The sequence below is a fragment of the Nelumbo lutea genome, chromosome 3 (genome assembly GCF_056320005.1).
Source record: "Nelumbo lutea isolate HS-2025 chromosome 3, American lotus-T2T, whole genome shotgun sequence".
In the NCBI taxonomy this organism is placed as follows: domain Eukaryota; kingdom Viridiplantae; phylum Streptophyta; class Magnoliopsida; order Proteales; family Nelumbonaceae; genus Nelumbo; species Nelumbo lutea.
This window is the reverse complement of record NC_142686.1, coordinates 57,629,394-57,651,661: the sequence shown is the minus strand read 5'-3', so window position 1 is coordinate 57,651,661 and position 22,268 is coordinate 57,629,394. Positions and strand designations below refer to the sequence as shown.

The 22,268-nt window shown below is 40.5% G+C and overlaps 1 protein-coding gene and 1 pseudogene across 1 annotated transcript in view; one reads left to right on the top strand and one right to left on the bottom strand.

The window, feature by feature from the left end:
* Nucleotides 1–8,864, bottom strand: part of LOC148865147 (myosin-6-like) — a 149,485-nt gene extending 140,621 nt beyond the window's left edge. Inside the window, exons 1-11 of the mRNA XM_088981329.1 lie at nt 7,916–8,864; nt 7,638–7,766; nt 7,160–7,303; nt 6,888–7,033; nt 6,658–6,814; nt 6,443–6,501; nt 6,178–6,337; nt 2,410–2,559; nt 2,181–2,317; nt 1,920–2,066; nt 1,644–1,745 (exon numbers count right to left, since the gene is read on the bottom strand). Of these exons, the coding sequence (XP_088837455.1) occupies nt 1,644–1,745; nt 1,920–2,066; nt 2,181–2,317; nt 2,410–2,559; nt 6,178–6,337; nt 6,443–6,501; nt 6,658–6,814; nt 6,888–7,033; nt 7,160–7,303; nt 7,638–7,766; nt 7,916–7,918 (1,334 nt within the window). The 5' untranslated portion in view covers nt 7,919–8,864. The remainder of the gene's footprint in view (nt 1–1,643; nt 1,746–1,919; nt 2,067–2,180; nt 2,318–2,409; nt 2,560–6,177; nt 6,338–6,442; nt 6,502–6,657; nt 6,815–6,887; nt 7,034–7,159; nt 7,304–7,637; nt 7,767–7,915) is intronic.
* Nucleotides 8,865–13,299: 4,435 nt separating this feature from the next.
* On the top strand, nt 13,300–16,807 carry LOC148865146 (xyloglucan endotransglucosylase protein 1 pseudogene; annotated as a pseudogene).
* The last annotated feature ends 5,461 nt before the right edge of the window (nt 16,808–22,268 follow it).

Genomic DNA, 22,268 nt, shown 5'->3' with positions numbered 1-22,268 from the left:
ATTTTTGGAACCCAGAGGTGGATAGAGTTAAAAGAAATTAGCTTCTTGGAAGAGGAATTACCTATCTTTGGGAGGGAGGATAACCTTAATCAAGTCAACTTTGGCCAATTTACCTCTCTACTTTTTATCAGTGTTCAAAATTCCAGTTGGGGTTTCCAAAAGCCTATAGAAAATAATTAGGGACTTTATGTGGGAACCAAGGGAGGAAAGAAAGGATCATAGTGTCAATTGAGAAACTATAATTAAAAGCATGAATTTTGGAGGCTAAGGAATTGGCGATCTTCATAAAAGAAAATTGGCTCTTTTAAGAAAGTGGTGTGGAGGCTACCGACAGAGAAGGACAAGTTATGAGCCAAGGTGATTTTGAGTATTCATGGGTTGACAGCTAAGGGCTGGAATGCAGGACAATTGGCTTGAGCTACTAGTGCTTCTCCTTCAAAGTAAGAAGCCTTTTTTGGTGCTTATCTCCTAACTGGTGTGTTCTGTGTAAAGCTAATGGTGAGTCCTACTATCACTTATTAATTTCCAGTCCATTTGTTTCTTCTATTCGGGAATGGATTTTTTCTTTGTTTGGTTATAGATGGATTCCTCCACCAGATAACTCTCATTTCCACCAATATTCGGTAAGCTTATGATGTGAATTATCAGGTTTTTAATCTCTTTTTATGATATTTCCCTAAATAACAAAACATGAATTATTTATTTTTAGAAGTATGAGTATTCCGTCTAAATTATCCAATTATAGATATCTTATTGGTTGATATTTTGGAAACTATGAAGATGGGAAATATTGGAAAGTTTCAGGGATATTGCAAACCAGGTTGGAATTAGATGTTGTCCAACATAGACACTTCACCTGCATAAGAGAGTCAATACAACATTCCCATAAAATCCATTTTTTCATTGGTCAATTAGAAGATATCGGTCGTGACCAAATGAGGAAAATTTTAAATTCTCTCTCCAGTCTCTACAGAAAATAAGAAAGAGAGACCAGTGATGATCAAATGAGGAGAATTTTTTTCATTGGTTCACAACTCTTAGATTTTCTAGCAAAGTGGCAAATATAATAGATAAACAACCTGGAAAGATAAATGATGATGTCATAATAAGTCTTCTTACACAAATTAGATAACCAGAGCAAACTGTCAGAAATAGCCTAAGGTCTTGACAATACAGACATATGATTAGAGAAGGCACCTGGCTAGGAAAGACAGCACAAGCTTCTTATTCAACAATTGGCAAACAGGCTAGCTTATAAACAAGGAGCATAAAGAGAGAGTAACTATTTTAGAGGAATGTTCCCCCCTGCTCAAGTATGATATATAGAAAAGCTAAACCTTATGTACAGTGAGGGACAAAGGGGATGGGAAGGATGGGCTGGCAAGCACTCAAGGGGATGCCAGGCAGACATTTATGTAAACCAATCCTTTTTGTAATTGGTAAAATCTTAACTGTTATCCATCAAAAAAGAATCCAAATCAACTGACAATTGACAAAGACACATATAAATGCTAAGCCCCATTTTCCGCTATCACAGCATAAAATGCCCTTCAACCACACAAACAAACACAGTTTTCATGCAGTTCACTGCAAGAAAATCACCTTTGGAATGATAAAAAAATAAAAGCGTACCGGTTAAGCACCTGTTTGTCTTGAAACTCTCAAATCCATAAATATCCAGCACTCCTATCAAGGTTTTTGAATCAGGATCTTGACCAATTGAACTATTTATCTTATTCACAAGCCTGTAGAAACAAGTAGTAAAAAGTTTGAGCACACTGAAAATTCAAAACCACTTATTTAAATTCATATTCAAACTGAAGAAATTAAAAACCAAGTTTTCAACTGATTAGTTATTATGAAATGACAATCAAGACTTATCGATCAAATAATCATTTTTACCTAAAAAGCAAACTTACCAATCAAACAACCTCGAATAGACAATCTTTGCCAAAGCATCTCTACTGAGAGCAGCTGATTCAGGATCAAGACATTTTGTTATAGTCTCATCACGAGTTACAATCACTTTTTTGCACAAGGAGTCTTCTAGAGCCTTCTCATCGCACCTAAACAAAACATGGGGAATTAAGAATTTTCTATCTTCTGTAAAGACTTCATATTGATTCACATAAGATGCTTAAGAAGCATATGCAAAGGAGTTCAGAGAAGTCATTATTTACATAAAAAGTTCGGCAGCAGTTCTGAGATGTGACCAAGATTTTTCATTTTTCGGCTCAGATGAATCTATTTCCTTGCCTTTTGCAAACTCAATGTTGCCTAAATGCAGAATTGCAGCCACAACTCGGAATATTGAATCCTGAAGAAAACAAGGAAAGTGAAAACTCATTATAGATGGTTCTTTGAGGGTCCAAATCCTCCCCATGGAGACAACTCCCTGGTAAAAAGCACCTGCTCATCAGTACTGATTCCAACAACATCCATCGCCCTTCTAGTTGCAATGTATTCCTTTGAATCATCTATTCCATCAAGCTCACAACAATTTGATTGATTCAGATAATGGAATGCCCTTGGGTTTCCCAATTTGAACCTCTCAACATCCTGACAATGGACAAAAAAGAGAAGAATATGAAATATGACAAAAACAAATCAGTCATAAAAATCATTCAACATAAGAAGTTTTTGATGTTAAATAAATCCCAATATGCTGCCAAACAAAGTGGTAACTAAATAAATCCCAATATGTGCCAACAATTCAAATGGCACATAGCATCACAAAAACACAGCCACTGTAAACCACTTCTCATCACCAATCATTGTTAGTGTGCATGTGTTCAGGGGAACAGTGTATAAAGGTGATACCAAACGTGCTTTGGCTCACAGGAAAGGCTCATTTAGTAGGTTGCACCTTGCTTGAACCCAATGCCTAACCTCGCTTGTTGCCATACTTTGATGAACTAACCTAAAATATTACAATGAAATACATAATTTACTATAGTGTAGGTTATACCTATGAGGCTTAGAGTTTAAATAGTCTAACCTATGTAGGACTTGAGCATACAAAGCTAAGTACCTACTATTTTTTTAACAGCAAGAAGAAAGAAGTTTATTAAAATAAGCCATATTAATTACATAAGAGAGGGTGTCATTATTACCCAAGAAACAGAAAACTGAAAAGCATATCCCGAGAAATTACAATAGAGCCCAAAACAACTGCTGCCTATAAACCCCCTGCTTAGCTAGTGTGTCGGCCATACCATTTGCAGTCCTTATCCATGTGAAATTGCCATTTAAGTCCCTTGCCAAGCTATCTATTTCCCTGCAAGCATATCTGTAGGTCCAAGGCACATTGCACCTATTGGTAGTCCATGAAACAACCAGAATCCCCTTCAACCTCTAAGTTTTTTATGTTTGATTGTTTTAGCCAGTTTGTGGCCTTGTAGCAGGGCCATCAGTTCAGCCTTTAAAGAATCCACTACCCCAACAGGACCCACATACATAGTCATTCTGGATTTCCCATAGAGATTGCATCAAAATTCAGTTTAACTTTATTGTTTGTTGGGGGCTTCCACTCCATCACTTTTCTCACCTCTTTTCCTTTAATTCAAAGAGCTTCCTGTTCCTTTCCCACCACAGAGACCAACACATTGCAGGGATGCAGATCCAGATGATTTTAGCTTTTTTGCTTCCTGTGAACTTTGGCTAACAAAAGAAGATCTCTGCAGTTGAGGATGGGCGGAAAATTGGAATCCAAATAGGAATAAGTAGAACCTCCAAATGAAATTTGCTATTTTGCAAAAGAATAACAGGTGGAGAACAGTTTCCTCTTCGAACTTACACAAATAACAGTAGATGGCCATACTGAATCCTCTACTTTTCAAGTGATCTGATGCAAGAACACTGTCCAGAACGACCAAGCAAGCAAAATCCTCAATTCTCGGGGGAACTGGATTACGCTAAACTCCACTTATTTGATCACTCACCACATCATCCTTAATGAGAGCCAAGTAGAATGACTTCACTGTGAACTTTCCATTCCTGCACTCCTTCCACCACAAACCATCATCATTGGTTGTAGAGATTCATGTTTGTTCTAGCTTGTCCAGCAAAAGGATGCACTCATCCACCTCTATATCAAACAGGGGTCTTCTGAACCTAGGGCTCCAAACCACCTGATCACCACTGATTCCATAGAACCAGGCAACCGAGACCTGATGATCAGCCAGCCTATACAGCCTTGGGCAAATGTCATACAACTTCCCAGCCCCACTCCAATCATCCTCCCTCACTCTGGACCCAACTCTCACATCAAAGCTTACCAAATCTCTAAAATCCTTATTAAAATTATTCCTCTTTCATTGGAAAGAAATCCCTTGCTACACCCCTTACTAGTATGGAATAATGCACCGAGCTCAAACAACCTTAATTGACATTGACAATTGTCCTATTAACTCCTCTAGACACTCCACTTCCTCATTTCTCCGGATTGTGATAATACCTCCAGAAGCTCCCCACGAAGGTGCATAAACCCAACTATGCCCCCTAGCACCCCATATACTCCTAACCCATCTCCTATCAATCTCCTGGAGTTTTGTTTCTTGAAATAACACCGCATCCAGCTTCACCTTCCTTACAATCCCTAATCAACCTTATTTTCATTACACTCGCTAATCCTTTCACATTCCAACTTAAAATCTTCATTCCGATTCCAATCTTAAACCCAAATTTCCTGACCCTATTTTAGAAACCATCTACTCTTATTCCTTTTCTCTTACTCTCCTCCCTATCAAAGTCTATCTTAGGATTCCAAAGAATCTTACTAGCAATTCTAGGGATTCTCTGGATGAGAATAGTGTTTGAGTTTGACTCGTCCCACGAATCGATTCATTTCTTCATAGAAACTTCTCTCCAAAATTGTGATTCTCGTTCTCCAAATCCATAAAAAGTCACTTCTAAGGATGAGAATTCTCATCCTATACAATTCTCACTACGTCCTCCTTTAAGAAAACGAACACATGTGCCCATGTTCCACATGCAAACATGGGAAATTTGTTAATTCTCTATTAAAATTAGAACACGGCTCGACAAAATCCTAGAAACACAATTTCTTCTTCTAGAGCTCTCTGCGCAAACTTCCTCTGCAACAAGCTTCCCAAATCCAAGTAAACTCGAACTCTTTGTTTTTTTTTTCTTAACATTTTTTCTTTGTCTATGTATTTTCTTTTCTAAATCCAAGTAAACTTCCATCTTATCTTCCTCATCATTTTTCTTAAACAGTTTCCCTAAATCCAGCTAAACACTTTTACTCCCTCAAATGCCTGACGAGATTCAAATATTCCAAGTAAGAAATCCCTTATCTTAGGGGGCACATGCTTACTCCAAACCTCTTTCACTAGCAAGGAAGCAGAAGCAGGAAATAGCTAATAAAAAGTTAAGACAATATCTTTCATCTATTAGTACATGAAAGTTCAGAAAATCACTGGTTTATGTCTTTGGTTCTTGCATCACTTATTCACATGCCCTGAGGATCACTTTGTTCACTAAAAATGTCATGCAGAAAATGTGTCAAATGAACCTAATTTCGATTTGGAGAGAACTTTTGTAAGTTCTCTGGCCAATTTGACTTGGAGATAACTTTACAACGTTTGGTTGTCAGAAGAGGTTCAAGATATAGAACAGGAAATTGCAGCCCAAATGGGTTGAATTCAGTCAACTCAATAAGCAAAAGCCAGAGAATTAAAGATCTACCCTGGACCCTGCTCGCCCCACCTTTGCCTTTCTCCATAAGTCCTTTATAGAGGAAATGCCTGATAATGAGGAGGTAGCCTGACCACTTGAATGTTATTACTCAGCTCAAGCTGTCTTCCTTCTTGAGCAGTATTATGCTACATGCCACAGTGAATAACAATTAACAGTAATTTTAATTTAAAGAAAACCAAGCTTTACCAGTAAGTTGCTCAAGTATAACATATAGCACTATAAAAGAATTATATATAATTATATATATATATATCAAGCACACAATGATCGTGCATACATACATACGTACATACATATATACATACATACATACATACATATATATATATAGATATATATATATATATATATATATATTCCAATTATCATGCATACATGCATATATGCATGCAATAGAAACAAAGCAGAGAACAGACATGTATATGTATAATCCCAAAGCATAGAACAGTGGCCCATTACCTCAGGTGGTGCAGCACAAAGCAAGTAGAAACAATGATAATTTCTCTCAGGGTCAGACACTTGACAAACACGTGATCGCTCTAGCAAGTAGGTTCTGATGGCAGCTCCTGAAATTCTTCCCCGCTGATCAAACTGGATCTCCACAAACTTACCAAAACGACTTCAAGGTGCGAGAGAAAAGATTTAGCATGGACTTCAACCAATCAAAAGATATATTTTAATTAACTGAAATGGATAGATGGCTTTTAGTAAGAGCTCATTTCACCTTGAATTATTGTTTCTGACAGTCTTTGCATTACCAAATGCTTCTAGAACAGGATTAGACTGTCAAACAAAGAAAAGATGGTGCAAACAAAAAAAAAAACTAATAAATCTGTTGGTTGAAATTCAATAAGCAGATAGAACTGACAATGGTCTCAAAACCAACATCCTCAACTTCTCTACCACTTTGTTGGATTACAAAATCATACATTGCTTTACCTCAAGTACTTGCTGTTCCACTGTTCTCCCCTCAGTTGCAGCTCTTCCTCCCATAAATGCAAGATAACGCATAAGCATTTTTGTGCTTTCTGTTTTACCTGCTCCACTTTCTCCACTTACAAGAATTGATTGACTTATCCCCTCATTGATCATCAGTCTGTTTCAACAACAATTACAACTTTTTTAGGTAAACTTGATGTCCCTAACTTAAATTAGAGTAAGGCCAGTACCTATAAGCAGCATCTGCGATAGCGAAAGGATGTGGGCTCAGCTCACCAAATGCTGCCCCTTTATATTGTTCCATCACTTGACTATCATACAGCTGAGGGAGTCTTTTAAAGGGATTCACAGCAATCAATATGTTTCCCGTGTAAGTCTGGAAGCATCATTTTGTGGATTAGTTCCAGACTACTTCCAGTATAACAAAAACAAGCAAATAGATGGCTGGGTGGGGTGTCAAATGTCATTAATAAAATGCAAAGACTTATCCTCTAATACTTACATAAATTTCATTGGCGTCATATCTAGCCTTTAGGTTATGCAAAACTCCTGGTTCATGCAAATATGGCAGTCTTGTCATATCATCCACACCACACGATGGTGCATCATCATCTTTGGGATAGACGTTGGATACATTAACAACAACCTGCAATATAGAGATGCTAAATTCACTCGGAGACAATTAGCACATAGAGATCATTCAAAATTAAATTCTTTCCATTTGTTGAAATAAGACGTCAAGTCTATAATATTATTACCAAGAGTAATTGGTAGAAGAATATTTTTTTATTAAATGAACCGAGTCCAGAGCTTATAAAAACTGATGCTAATGACCAAGTATGGAACATAGAAAGGAGCCAGAAGAAGATACCAATAACAACTCAATTGACGTACAAACTTCGCTCAAGAAAGTTTGCATTCTCAATTTTCCAGTAACAAAACATTAAAAGGAAAAGGCAAAAAGCCCCCCATCCACTTACCGTTTTCCCTGATGTACAGCTGACTTCAATTTCTTCACCCTTTACCCCCACAACCTCCCCATCTATCCAAGCTACCTCAGGATCCTCCACCCAAACATGAGATCCAACCACAAAATTGATAGAAGCAGCCTGCAGAGACAACAGCATTAGCAAATCAGCAATCATGAATACCATTTTTACGTAAACTGCTAATCATTCAGGAAGGTCGTTTGGTCTTGAAGCGATGAGTATTTGTATTTAAGAACAAACCAAACGAAATCCATTCAAAACAGAATTACCATTTTAAGAGCTCGATCTGATCGAAACCCCACCTGCTCCTCGATAGTCGAAGAAACCTTTATCAATTTTTTTTCTTTTTTTTTTTTTTGTTTTGATAAGTAAACCTTTATCAATTATCCCTTGTACCAACCAAAAATTCTCCCATCTATAGTAGGTATTAATGTATTATTACGAATATAAATTATTTCTAGTGTTTATAGTAAGGCGTTGAGACTGCATGTAGACTGTTGCAGAAGCCCAACGCGGGAAACAGGTATAAACCATCAAGCTGCTTAACCCTTCACCAACCTATTTGCCAAAAACCTGTCTGTGTGAAGAAGACTAAAAACCCTGTAATGTTCCTCCTTCTCCCTATACATTTCTCTTTGTTTCATGTTCTTCTTTTCAGTTTTCCTCCTCTTTTCTGGATACAACCACACCGCAGGTGCTAAGGCAAACCTCCCAAAGATCTAACAACAAGACTTACAACCAAAACATACACAACGATGCAAAATGAAGCTCAAGATCCAATCCTTCCAGCAACAGCCATCGACCCCCACTATTTCTTCTCGCGACCAAACTCAATCTTCCCCATCACAAAAGTCTTCATTCATGCCCTCCTTCGTTCCAAATCTCTGCCCCCCTCCCCTGCAGCTGATCTCTTAATGCTTTCTTCCCTCCTTCTCTTCTCAAATTCTTCAAAAGCTCTTCCGACAAAGGCATCTCCTGCCATGAAAAACAAACCCAACGATTTGCCAATATCCACCTCTCTATCGACAATTTTCTTTAAGACCACCCTTCCTTGTTTCAGCTTCTCCCCCTCTGTTAGACCCTCATTACCATCTTCCCTCCCTCGAACTTCACTTCTGCCTTCCTTTCTTCGCTAGGCTTCCATCCTTCCCCATCTCCCCCTCGAAAATAACAGAATCAGATTACTACACAGCAGAGAAAGGGAGAGATAAAAGGCAAAAACTAAAAAACTAGGTTAAAAGTTAAAACTAGGTTTTTATTAGATTAATCGGTCCAAGACCACCCCTATTTAACTAGGAGACAACAAACCCGTATGTTTCCCAATCATATTGGTTCAGTGGACCTATCCGGTTCAAATTTTGGTCAAACCACATTGGCTCATTTCACTAAACCATGCAGCCTAAAGAAATTACTCACCCCACAGAGTCAACTACTACTGCTTCAATCGTTGACCGCATTTTTTACTTGAGATTTCCCATTTTTAGCTTGTATGTTTGGTAGTCTTTATGTGAGCCACACCCCCACCCCCCACCCCATACACGCTTTTGATACCCGAACCGAAAATGTGAACACCGGGGTAACACGTGAAATATCGGGTAATATCGTTATTCTCTATTACAATTATGGGCATTCTTGGAAAAATATTGTAACTATAATAACTCCCGTTCTGCAGGTCTTGTCGTACTTTTATGTGGCGCAAAAGCAGCACTGGCTTTGGTCGTGCAGGTGTGAATTTAGTCCACCTCCCAATTCAAAATGCGATCGTACAGTCGGGATCAGTGTAAGGGCCCACTCACCGTGAATGATGTTTATAAGAGGAATATTCGTATCAGCGCCCCACATTAATATCATCTCTCGTATTTGTCATCGGGAGATATTCCCGATGCACGGTTTAAATATGTTGTGGGGCGCCTGTAAGGTGCTCTGTGAGGCTGTGAAAAGGCCTTGAATTTATTAATCGTCTCAACAGATACGACGGTTAAGAATCTCAAGATCTCACCTTCGAAAAGGGCCTCACGTATCGAACTGGTGCACGTTGTTGCAAATATACATGTTCATGGACCGGATAGCCCGATGCCTCGGCCTGCACCCCGACTGTTTCAGTCCGAGTTTGAGATTTGTCAAAAAAAAGTCCGGCCCAACTTAACATTATATATTTTATAAAATTATAATATGTATTTTATATATAAATAATATAAATAATATAATATTTATTGAATTTATTTTTATAATTTCTCTCTCTCTCTCTTCTCTCTCTCTCTCTCTCTCTCTCTCTCTCTCTCTCTCTCTCTCTCTCTCTCTCTCTCTCTCTCTCTCTCTATTTAACCGCTTCAACAGTAGTAACAGTATGGGTTAAATTTTGGACTCGGGCACAGGCTCGGGCTTCGGGTTTTTTATGAGAGTCGGGCTCAAGCCCAAGTTGTAAGCCCGATGGTCGGGCCGGGCTCAGGCTCGAGCCTTAGAAAAATCTGTTAATACAGAGAGAAAGCCTAGCCCGAGCCCGGCCCATGAACAGGTCTAGTTGCAAATCTCCGACGGCGACACCCCATGTGTAAAGAACTTTCAAAAATATGTATTGACTTTTCATTAAAACATAGAATAATAATTGCAATTATTAATGTATTAATAACAAAAATATTATTTCATTTATATCAATTAATAATTTTAGAAAATAACTTTTAGAAAAAAAATTATATTTATTAATAACAAAAATATTATTGTATTTTGAATAATTATTTATTGTATTTTTGTGATAAATATATTTTCAATAATTATGTACAAATCTATTTTTGTTTTATTATTTACTCGTAAAATTTTAATAATGGATTAAAATATTGTCATTTTAACTTTTTAAATTTAATTTATTCTACTTACTAGATTTATTGCACTTTTGTTATAAATTTATTGTTAGTAATTATGTATTTTCATTATAATTCATTGATTAATATTTATCAGATATTTAACTATTATTAGAGATTACATTATTTATTAACTAAATTAATATATTTTTATAATTATTGTATTTATTATGTTTTTATTAGAAATTTATATTCAATAATTATTTATTTTCACTATAAGCTTTCAATAATTATTGAAGATTAAACTATTGTTATTTATTAGAGATTAAACTACTAATTTAGATGAAACTAGGGGTCTTCATGGGTCGATTTAGTTCAATTGTTATTTATTTAGCCGACCAAATCAACCTAATTATGTTGGGAATTTGGTCACCTAAAATCGACCGATTGACATCGAGGTGTAGGAGTAGAAGCTGTGCAATGAAAATTCTAGAAGCCAAGACCCCCTGCACTTTTATAAGCAGTATAGATATAGATTATTTAATCAAAAAAGAAAATCAATAGTTGATATCTCATGCTTTTGAGTTTAGTGCAAAGTTGACCATGGATCTTAGAAAAAGGGGGAGGAGGTGTGTAGAACATATAGATGGCTCTAAAATCATGGTCTAAGTCAATCAAGTTTACTAGGGTTAGGATCCAGGGTACTGTTAGATAGTTTTGTATGCCCTTAGCTTCAATCGGATTTGATTTACTTTTGTTATTTAGTGGAAATAAATTAAAGTGCATGTTTGATTCATGTTGTTTGGTATAATTCTGTGTAAGACCCTAAAAATGGACACTTATAGAAACTTGTGTTAGTTTTAAATGTTCACAACCATTAGATAAGTCTGGGGAGATTTATCCTGTCAAGGCTGATATGGATGTGCCACCAAGTGTTGGGATGACTTGTTTCGGCCATCAAGGTAAAACCCAAGGCACATGTACTATGGAATTGCTTGAACCCTTGAACTGGATCAGATTTCCAGTATTGCCCTAGACCTTGGAGACAGATGGGAAAAATTGGAAAGTTACACCTGACCCCTAGACTCGATTATGACACATCACTAGGTGTCGGATCAGACTGTCTTTGATGTGTCAATCAGTGAGATCCTTAGTGGGGTCAAAACCTAGACATGTTGGGATAGTCTGAGAATTCATCTGAGTGAGTGGTCATAGTGACAAGATCATCCCCTTTGTCAGACAATGGTAATGATCGGGAATGCACTCTCTCTGATGGAAACCAAACTACCGGTAGTTGATTTCAATCGTTGGAATTTTGTTTTGCAAAATTAAGATATATATATATATATATGTGTGTGTGTGTGTGTGTGTGTGTGTGTGTGTATGTACGGTTTCAAAAGATTTGCAAAAGGTTTTAATTCTCGGGATCCATGTGAGTGGAGAGTGTGGCACTGTTCCTTGCAGCCGAGAGAGATGTCTTCTCTTGTCGAGCAGTGCTTGATCATTAAGGGCTGAGAGGTTAAGTGTAAGACCATTTAGGATAATACCTGATGGGCTAATCTTGCACCTGTCCACAGTCCCTAGGTTTTTATAAGATGACTTGACCCAGGGACCACTTAATGTAAGTGTTGGGCCCATAGGGTCCATGTGATGGGCTCAAAGGGGTTACTGAGTCTTTTAGTGAATTCGGCTAAGCCTTATAATAAAGGCTGGGCCGAGCCCATGTGACTGGTGTATAAATCAACGCTTGGGTCCCACGCCATACAAAGAAGCCCAACTGGGTAGTAGATTGGAAACTAGTTAAACACTGAACACTTAATGGGCCAAAAGCCCATTTCGAATTGGGCTGATATGATCACATGTTCATGGGGTGAATCTGAGATTAATTTTAGTAAAAGAATTGTGTCTTTAACCTTATCCACTCTAAGAGACCAAATTCAAATTAGATTTGAATTTGGTAACATCCTGATAAGATCAGGAGTTAACTAACTTAATCTACAGATAAGATTAAGATTATCCCCTATCCAAATACTGATTTGGATTGGGATAACTCCCAAAAATGATTGGGAGGTTTCTTAATCAAGAAGAAAGAGGAGAAAACCCTAACAGAAATATCAAATTTCGAACTAGGGTTTGTATGCAAGAGACACCTCCTGCGAGTTTAGATATGATCTCTCACAGACTCCAGAGAGAAGAGATAGTTCTGCCCTCTTCGTCCCTGGATTTCTCCTCCTCCAGTAGCCGCCATTCCCTGTTGGAAGATTGGATCTTTGCAGCAACAGGAGGTCAAGAAATCAGTTTTTGACAACAATCTTGCAATAAAGATCAAAAGATTCGGTGTTCAATGTTTCTAGAGGATTCTTGCGAAGAATCCAGTGTGTAGGACGCACCCTGCTGGTTCCGTTCCATCCACAGTTGTGTCATCTTCAGCAGAAGCAGATCTTGGTTTCTTCTTTGGGCGTGAACACCAACTTTGGGAAATATTGTTTCTCCGGATCAGGTACAATCCTTCATGTTTCCTTTTGGTTTAGATCTGGTTTGATTATGGTTCAAGTAGAATCATTGAATAATGTATTCTAAATTTAGGGATTATGATTCTCAGTTGGAAGAAGGTAGAAAATTTTTTAAAATTCGCCCACCTATTTCGCACCTTTCATGGCGTCCATTAGATGGATCCTACCATTCTTTCAGGTACAACTTGTTGACAAAAGAGGAGATCGCAATAGTGAACATGAATCACCCTTATTTATGAGATTCTAATCCAATAGTTGCCAAACCAATGGCCACTAGGACTAGTTATTTGGGCCCTATATTGAGACCAGATCCAAACGCAACTAGTAGTGGGTAGTAAGAAAATGGTTGAAGGGTAAAATACATAAACTACCCTTATGTTTTAACAAATGAACTAAAACTTACCTTACTTTTGAAAAATTATTTAAAGTACCCTTAAATTTTATAATAATGGACAAAATCCCCCTATCGTTAGCACTTTTAGACAGTATATGCACTTAGCTCCAATCAGATTGATGTACATTATGTCATTTATTGTAATTGAATAAAGTGCATAATTGATTCATGTGTTTTGGTGTGTTTTTGTATAATACTCTTAAACTAGACACTTATGAGACTCGTGTTAGTTTACAATCTTCATAGCCATTGAATCAATTTGGGGAGATTTATTCTACCAAGGCTGACACTGATGTGCCACGAAGTTGGTTGGGGTGGCTTGTCTCAGCTACCAGGGTGAAACCTGAGGTACATGTAGTGTGAGTTTTCTTGAAACCCTCAACCGGACCAAATTCCAGTATTGCCCTGTACTTTGGAGATAGATGGGAAAAACTGGAATGTTACACCTGACCCCTAGACTCGATTATGATACTACACTAGGTGTCAGATTGGGCCGTCTTTGATATGCCAATCAGTGAGATCCTTAGAGGGGGTCAAAACCTAGGTATATTGGGACAATCTAAGAATTCATTTGAGTCGGTGATCATAGTGACAAGATCAGCCCCTTTGTCGAACAAAGTGAATGATCGGGGAATTCAATTCTCTGATGGAAACCTAAATTGCCGGTAGTTGATTTCAAACGTTGAGATTTGTTTTTGCAAAATATATTTATATAGAGATATGTATATATATATTATGGTTTCAAAATATTTGCAAAAATGTTTTAATTCCCGGGATCCATGTGAATGGAGAGTGTAGCATTGTACCTTGCAACCGAGGGAGATGTCCTCTTTTATCGGGCAGTATTTGATCATTATAGGCTGAGAGATTAAGTATAAGACCATTGAGGGTAATACCTGATGGATTAATCTTGCATCTGCCCACAGTTCTTGGGTTTTCATAAAGTGGCTAGATCCAAGAACCATTTAGTGTAAATGTTGGGCCCATTAAGAGCCCATGGTAATGGACTCAGGGGTTCACTATCTTTTATAGTTAATTCAGCCAAGCCTTGTAACAAATATTGGGCTAAACCCATGTGGTTGATGTGTAGATCGATGTAAGGGTCCCACGCCATACAAAGAGAGCCAACTGGGCAGTAGATTAAGGAGTAAGTGAGCACATAAGCTTAATGAGCCTAATGCCCAATTCGAAATGGGCTTAAGTTAGTTAATTAAAAGACCAAGATCTGATTTATAATCTAATTAGGATTAGCTGAAGGATAAGATATGTCTTATCCATTGAAGAGTCTAGATGTAAATATCAGATTTGGATCAAGAAACTCTCTCCTAATTAGATTTGGATCAAAAGGTCTCTCATAATCTGTAGAGTTCTCTCCTTTTCTTGCCATCCCTACCTAGTTCGATCTCCACTTGTGGAATTAATCAAGAAAGGTTCTTGACATTGTTTCTTGGTTGAAGAAACAATCTGACGTTGTACTCACCAGCCCCTATTCGATTCTTGCTAAAGAATCCCAGTTCTTGCTAAAGAGCCATCCTGTTGATCCTGTTTCACTACACACTATGTCATCTTCAGTGGAGGCGGATTTTGGTCTTCTCCTTAGGCGTGAACACCTTCATTGGGAGTTACACTTATTTCGTATCAGGCATATCCCTTTTGGTTTCAGATCTGTTTCGGTTTTATGTTCAAGATTGATCCTTGAAAATGTAGTTTTCTAAAATAGGGAGTGCGATTCTTAGATGGGAGAGAGAGAAATTTTTGAAATTCGACCAACCTTCCTGTAGGGTTCGACCATCCATATGATGGATCTCTCATCCCTTCAAGCACGCCATTACAATCCACTATCATGTGATGCCACACGACTTATATAACTTTTTAAATCCTAATTTTTCCTTTTTATAGTTAAAATATCTATTTTACCCTTCGTTGTTTTCCAAATTTTCAAATTACCTTTCCACACAAAACTTCTTTAAATGTTCACTTCTCACTCATTGGAATAGAAGTAGGTGTTGTCTTTTTTGGTTTTAAGCTCTTACGCTCTTACTGCTTCGACTAATAATTTTTACTAAGATTCCAACTTCCAAGTTCCAGTGTCACATGGGGTCATGGTAAAAAACAGATAGTCAACAATGGGATGCTTCTAACTCTATCATTTGAAAAGAATGAATACCTCTTTTCTAAGATAAACATGCAACTTAATCTTGTCCCTGGCAACTCAACCGACATAGTTAAAACTTATTACTTATCATCTCAAAGGCCGACCAATAACGAGATTGAGTTTGAATTCCTTAGTAACCTAAGTAGTGACCCTAATATTCTCCACATGCACTAATGTCTTCAACCAAGGAAAGGGAAACATGGAGCAAAAATTCTATCTCTGGTTAAATCCTACAACATACTTCCACACTTATCCCATCCTTTAGAAACCCCAACGCATCATCTTTTCTATAAATGGAACACCCATAAGAGAATTCAAGAACTCAAAATCCATTGGAGTTCCTGTTGGATTTTAATTTCATTAGAGGTTAAATCCAACGGGGTTTAATTGATCAATTACATTAAAAAAACACCTGCACACATGTATTGAAAAATAGTGTTTTCTCTTACTAAAACCAATTTCCAACTTGTCATACATTAGAAAATTACAAACTTGTTTTGAGTTTTTAAATAGGAGCTTATTTACACTCCTTAGAAATAAAGAGGAGAGTATAGAGGCTTGCTGTCACACAACGCACATGCACACATGTGCATGTGTGTGTGTGGCGCAATGAGGCGCTTTAGAGGTACACTTTGCTTGCATTTCGCACGCACCCGCGTGGATTGCGAAGGGAAGCTTTGACTTTTGATGCAAGGTTGACCGTTGATGTTTTAATGGTCACTGGTTGCGATCAAGAGGCACTATTCAAAGTTAACAGTCATTAACTGTTAATTACCTTTTTAACAATCACAATGTTTGAAATTGTAATTGTTCAAGGTGCATTTTCTAAACCAACACCTTCTTTTGCTCCATGACTTCATAAATTATTTAAGGAGCGTTAATCAAGAAAATGCACACACAAGCTTTTCGAAAATCACTTTGTCTCTCTTTGTTCGATCTGCTACTGTCTCATAGAAGGTTTCTTTGGAGAATCTTCATCTTTGCTAGTTGTAGACTCTCGCCCAAGGCTCTGTTGTATCCTGTGAACGGATTTGCCTGTAACCCAACAACAAACTCAGTAAATCTAGGGGAAAATAACGTTTTAAAGACAATGTCTTTAGGCACACCTCAGAACTTCTTCTCCAAGTTTTCATGACCCTACATTTCCATCAGTTCCATTCCCTAAGAACCAACCCATGAAGATCTACTCCAGGCTATGGAATGTTGATGATTGGGCCACAAGGGGTGGCCTTGCCAAGATTAATTGGACAAACGCACCATTTATTGCCTCGTATAGAAACTTTAATGCCAATGCCTACTGATGCAGCGCGATCCAGGCACTCCTAGTTGGCGGGCGTTTGGCTCCTACTAGCGACGGACGGTACCTGAGAAGTAGAAGGTGAAGGATTCCCGGGGAGCTCGCCCGATGGGAATACTCTAATGCTTAAGTTACAATACTTGAGAGAGTTGTAAGGGATGCAAAGAGAAATAAGAGTGTAGATAGCGCTAGATCAATGAAATTCGAGATTAATTCAAGATACAAGATACCTTCGCCCCTTCGACCCTAGGGCCTTTAAATGCAGATGTTCTTGTCAAATCAGGCGTAACCGCCACTGGCTCTCTGTCGCAGCCGTTATTTGCCAGGGCTACACAAGTAACCGTTGCAGAATGCTGCCTAATCGGATGAGAGACATGACCCCAAAATGACAGACACGCCACCACCTATCGAGAGACATGGGTGCAATCTGCTGAGCTGGCAGGGACTGCGCTGTTAGAGACATGATGCCGTCTGACGGGTATGGTCTTGTCAAATAAGAAGCTTCCTGAGAACGCTGCGTCACTTAACAGCGAGCTGCCCTATAGCGAACTATCCCCTAGCGAGCTCCTGGATGTGTCCCGAGGTGATTCCGCCTGAGGTTGCCTTTGGGTAGTCTTCTTGCTTAAGTAATGGGGCGAGCTGATTCTCTCAGCTCACAAGCTGGGATAAACTTGACTTAGAGTACTCCCTTTCCACATACCGGGGTCCATGAGCTCGCGCTGTAGCGAGCTCATTCTGTGGCGAGCTGTAATGTAGCGAGCTATCCTACAAGGAACCTAGCGAGCTCGCTACTCAGTTGTTGCTAGGCTGTCATGTTGAGTTGTTGCTTATGCTGAGTCACATCACGTGCCGCCTTCTTTGGAGGTCAGGTCAAATCACCATCCATCGATTGCCCTCCACTCCTCAGGCTAGGGATTCTACTTTGGCACGAGGAGTTCATGGAGTGTGACGGGTGGATTTGACCTGAAATTAAACTTGATTGACCAATCGTATTAAATACACATGCGAACGATAGGTGATTTCTGGACCTTTCGAATGCTAAAAAGTGCGCCAAAACGCCTCTCACCTCTGGAAGTCGTGCAGCTGGCATTACCTTAATCATGGAAGACGTGTAACCACACATTTCGGTTTCAGAAGACGTGCAGTTAGCTTGACTACGAACCATCAGATTTGCCTTAATCTGAGCCGTCGGTTTTGTGGGCACGGTGACTATAAATAGGAGGGCACTAGGCCTCATTTCCTTCACGCCAACTTTCATTGCCTTTGGATTTTGAGGTCGCGCCTTCACCTAGCCGCTCGTGCTCCTCTTGTTCACATCGTCTTTTCGGTTCATCTTTTCCCTGGTGAGTCTTATCACTTTGTCAGTATGTTTGGGTATCCGTACAACATTTTTCCCTAGGGCGGTAACCAAGATGACACTCCCTCGAGCTTAGGGGGAGCTTGGGGGCAGTCTCGGGAGGCCTCTAACAAGACGACTTCCACCTCCCGAGGCAGGGAGCCAGATAGCTTTGGTCCTTCCTCCATGTCGATGGAGAGACTTAGGACCTTGGTTCTTCAATTTAACCTTTGTAGAAACCTCATCTATAGTCTCCCATCTGGTGACTACCCATACGGTCACGATGAGATCGTGATCTTCCAGGAATAGCTCATCGTTGGCCTACGTCTTCCTCTGCATCCTCTGATAGTGGAGGTTTTAAACCATTTTAATGTTACTATAGACCAGCTTCACCCCAACTCAATCTGAAATGTAGTTGGGACAATTTCTTTATTTTATGAATATTGTCTTCCTCTTAACCTCAACATCTTCTCCACCATCCTTTCCATCAAGAATGCTTCCCCTAGAGCACCTCCAGAAAGGCGTTCCTATTATTTTTCTCCCCGTCCTGGCTTCAAGCTCCTGCACAAGCTGCCGAACAGGATCCTGGCCTAGAAGCGGGACTATTTTGTAGTTCGCAACCCCAAAGGGTGGCCCTTCCCAACTCACTGGAGGGCCACCGTCTAGGATTCGGGTGTTGACTTGGATCCCAAAGTTTGGAAAATGCTGCAATCCTGGGCAGCAGTTGGCTTCCATTGGTCAGACTACTTGACCGAGGACAAGCTCGCGCAGGCTGGCCTTAGTCTTGGTAGGTTGCCTTTTAGGTCGTGTAATGCCTTCTACAAAATTTCTCTTTCTTTCTTTTTTTACTGGACTAACGCCATGTGATTTTTGGCAGCTGACATGTCTGGTGTAGACGCGTGCCGCCTTCTGTCCTGCAACAAGAAGCATAGGGCGAAGAGGTCGCGCGCTGATTAAGCTTCCACCTCTGGGAGCACTGAGTTCGAGGCTGCTGATGCAGCCTTCGCTCCACCACCGCCTGAGGTCCCACCGGTCTCGTTCGAGGGAGTAGCCACGGAAGGTGGCACAGAAGAGCATGAGGTCCCGACGCAAGGGCAATTCCCTCTGCCTGAGCAATCCCACCCCTTTGCTTTCCTGCGGTTTCATACCGAAGGGTGGAAAAGTGTCATCGACTTCATTGTGGCTTCGCGAAGGAGCCGAAAGGCGGTCTCCCACGAGGAGGTCGCCAGCTGGGGAGGGATGAACCTCAAGCAGCTTGCCAGGCTAGCCTCCACTCACTATATGGTGGTAAGTGGCTACTTTTTTCTTCTTTTCCCTTCTTGTTCTTTTTTCTTTTTTGATCTCGGCCTTTTGTTGGCAGGTGAACTCTGCCATCCATGCCATGGTCCTCCAGACCAACATTCACTCCAACGACGCTCTCGCTCAGAGGTCAACCATGCAGAAGCTCCAGGGCTAGCTCGACCGGGCCCGAGGTGAAGTCCTTCAGACTAGAACGAGGATCGAGGCCTAGGAACTGCTTATCAGGGACCAGGAGGCACAGATCTTACGGCTATCTGAGGAGAGTGCTCACTACAGGGAGGAGTCGTCGAGGGTGGCAGCGGAGGGGGAGCTTCTTTGCTAGCAGGTCCAGGAATTGGAGTCCACACTTCAAGATCGGACTCGGAACTTCGACACCATGGTGGAGGCTGAGCGAGTGAAGGCGGTATGGGACTTCAAGGACTCCCAGGACTACCATGACCTCCAGGTGGAGTATGGCTTGAGCTCCTACCATTCTAGATTCAAACTCTGTCCCTGGCTGGTCCAAAAGAAGTACTCCGGGCTCAACCTTGAGGGCATAATGATGAAGGGCCTGGATCTAGAGACGGTGGACATGGCAGAGGAAGAGGAGCCTGACTCTCTGGAGGATGACGAGGACGTGGAGGCGGTGGATCCCTAAGGCCAGTTGCTGCTCTTCTTTTTCTTTCTTTTGCATGGATTTTGGTGGTTCCCGAGTGTTTGAACCCGGTTTTAAGTATTTCTCTTATTTTTTTATGAACTCTCTCGGGCGGTTGGGCCCTGCTTTTTATTTGTTTTCTGTTGAACTTTTCTCGGGCTATTAAGCCCGATTTTTTTGTTTATAGAAATTAGTAATGAAATGTTTTATCTTTTTATGCTAAGTATTGTGTGCTCTTTACTTTCTGCCAAAGCGACTTTATCACTCGAGCTGTTAGAGCTACATGCACAAAGTAGGATCTTTCGGTAGTTGTTACCCCGAGTTGTTCTTCCACACTTGGGGTAATTTTATGATATACCCCGTAGTGGTTATTATAGTGAGCCCGAGCTATATACACCTGGGTTAAATTGACGTAGCTTGTCCCTTATCGGGTTCAACTAGTATGCCGAGGCAAGCTACACTTCATAGGGTTCATGTCCGAGCTTCCTATGCCTTCGGCATTAATACTTATCATTTACCGACAAAACGGTTAGGTCTTTCATAGTGTCGAGGTCTTAGTTAGCTCGACATTTTAGCCCTTAGGCTGAGGGAGTGACTTATAGTTCACTCTTAGAGTTTGCCCATGCCATAGAGGCGACTGGGTCTTATCTCGTTGAGGTCTTCATTATCTCAGCATTTTGACCCTTAGGCTCTGGGAGTGACTCGTGGTCTACTCAGTAGTTCACCCATGCCATAGAGGCGACTAGGTCTTATTGCGTCAAGGTCGTCGTTAGCTCAGCACTTTGGCCCTTAGACTCTGGGAGTGACTCGTGGTCTACTCAGTAGTTTATAGGTAATATTGCCCTAAGTTGACAATATTCCATGCCCGAGGTGCTTGTTTCCCTTCTAGGGTTTTGAGCTCATATGTTCCTTCCCCAATCACCCGCTTTACTCAGTAGGGTCCTTCCCAATTTGGCCTGAGCTTACCAACACCAGGCTCAGGTACCATAACTTTACGAAGGAACAGGTCGCTGATGTGGAGGTTCTGCTTCTTGACCATGTCGCTATAGTATCGAGCTACTCTTTGCTGGTAGGCCGTGGTCCTAGAATATGCCAGGTCCCATACTTCGTCAAGTAGGTTGAGGTTGGTGTGTAGCTCGTCCTCATTTGCCTTGTCATCATACGCTTCTAGCCGTAGCGAGGGGACCTCGATCTTGGCTGGGATGATTGTTTCAGTGCCATAGGTGAGGTTGAAGGGAGTCTCGCCTATAATGGTCTTCACTGTGGTCCGATAAGCCCATAGAACACTGGGTATCTCGTCTGCCCATAGTCCTTTGGCTCGGTCCAGTGTGCCTTTAGTCCACGGAGGATAGCTCTTTTTGTAACTTCCGCTTGGCCATTTTCTTGAGGGTGTGCCACCGAGGTAAAGTTCTATTGAATTCCCATGTCTTGGCACAAGTTCTAGAATTTAATGTCCTCGAACTGCTTGCCATTGTCAGAGATTAGTACCCAAGGTAACCCAAAACGATACACTATACTTTTTTAAAAGAAGTTCTGTACATTCCGAGCTGTAATTGTTACGAGAGGTTCAACTTCTACCCACTTAGTGAAATAATCAACTGTTACCACTAAGAACCTTCTCTGGCCTGTTGCTGGTGGAAACGGTCTGAGTATATCGATCCCCACTGTGCGAAAGGCCACGAGCTGGTGAGATACTTCAGGTCAGCGGCAGGTTGATGGTGGATATTGGCATGCTTCTGGCACTTGGCATGAGTGTCGCGGAGCATGAGCTCGGCTTCGGAAGGTCACAAGCAGCGTAGGTAGGAGAGCGTGTAAGATTTTTGGTACAACCATTCATCTATTATGACGTATTTGGCCGCCTGATGCTCTACCCTTTTGGCGGCATTGCGGTCTGCATGGAGGGTCCCGTGTAGCAAGAAGTTAGCGAGCGGATTAATCCAGCTCGGCTCTACTTGCATGATTGGAGCATCCTTCTCTGCCCCCCCGAGAATGCTAGGCTGAGGTAGGTTCTCTATGTACACGGTTCCATGATATTATTGTTGGTGCTGGCTAGGACAGGGCATCGGCCTCAGCGTTCTTTGATCTTGGGATTTGCTTGATGAAGTGTGACTGGAAGTTGAGCAAGGCCTCTCTTAGTTTGCTAAGTAGGCGATCATGGTTGGTTTGCGAGCTTCGTATTCACCTGTGACTTGATTG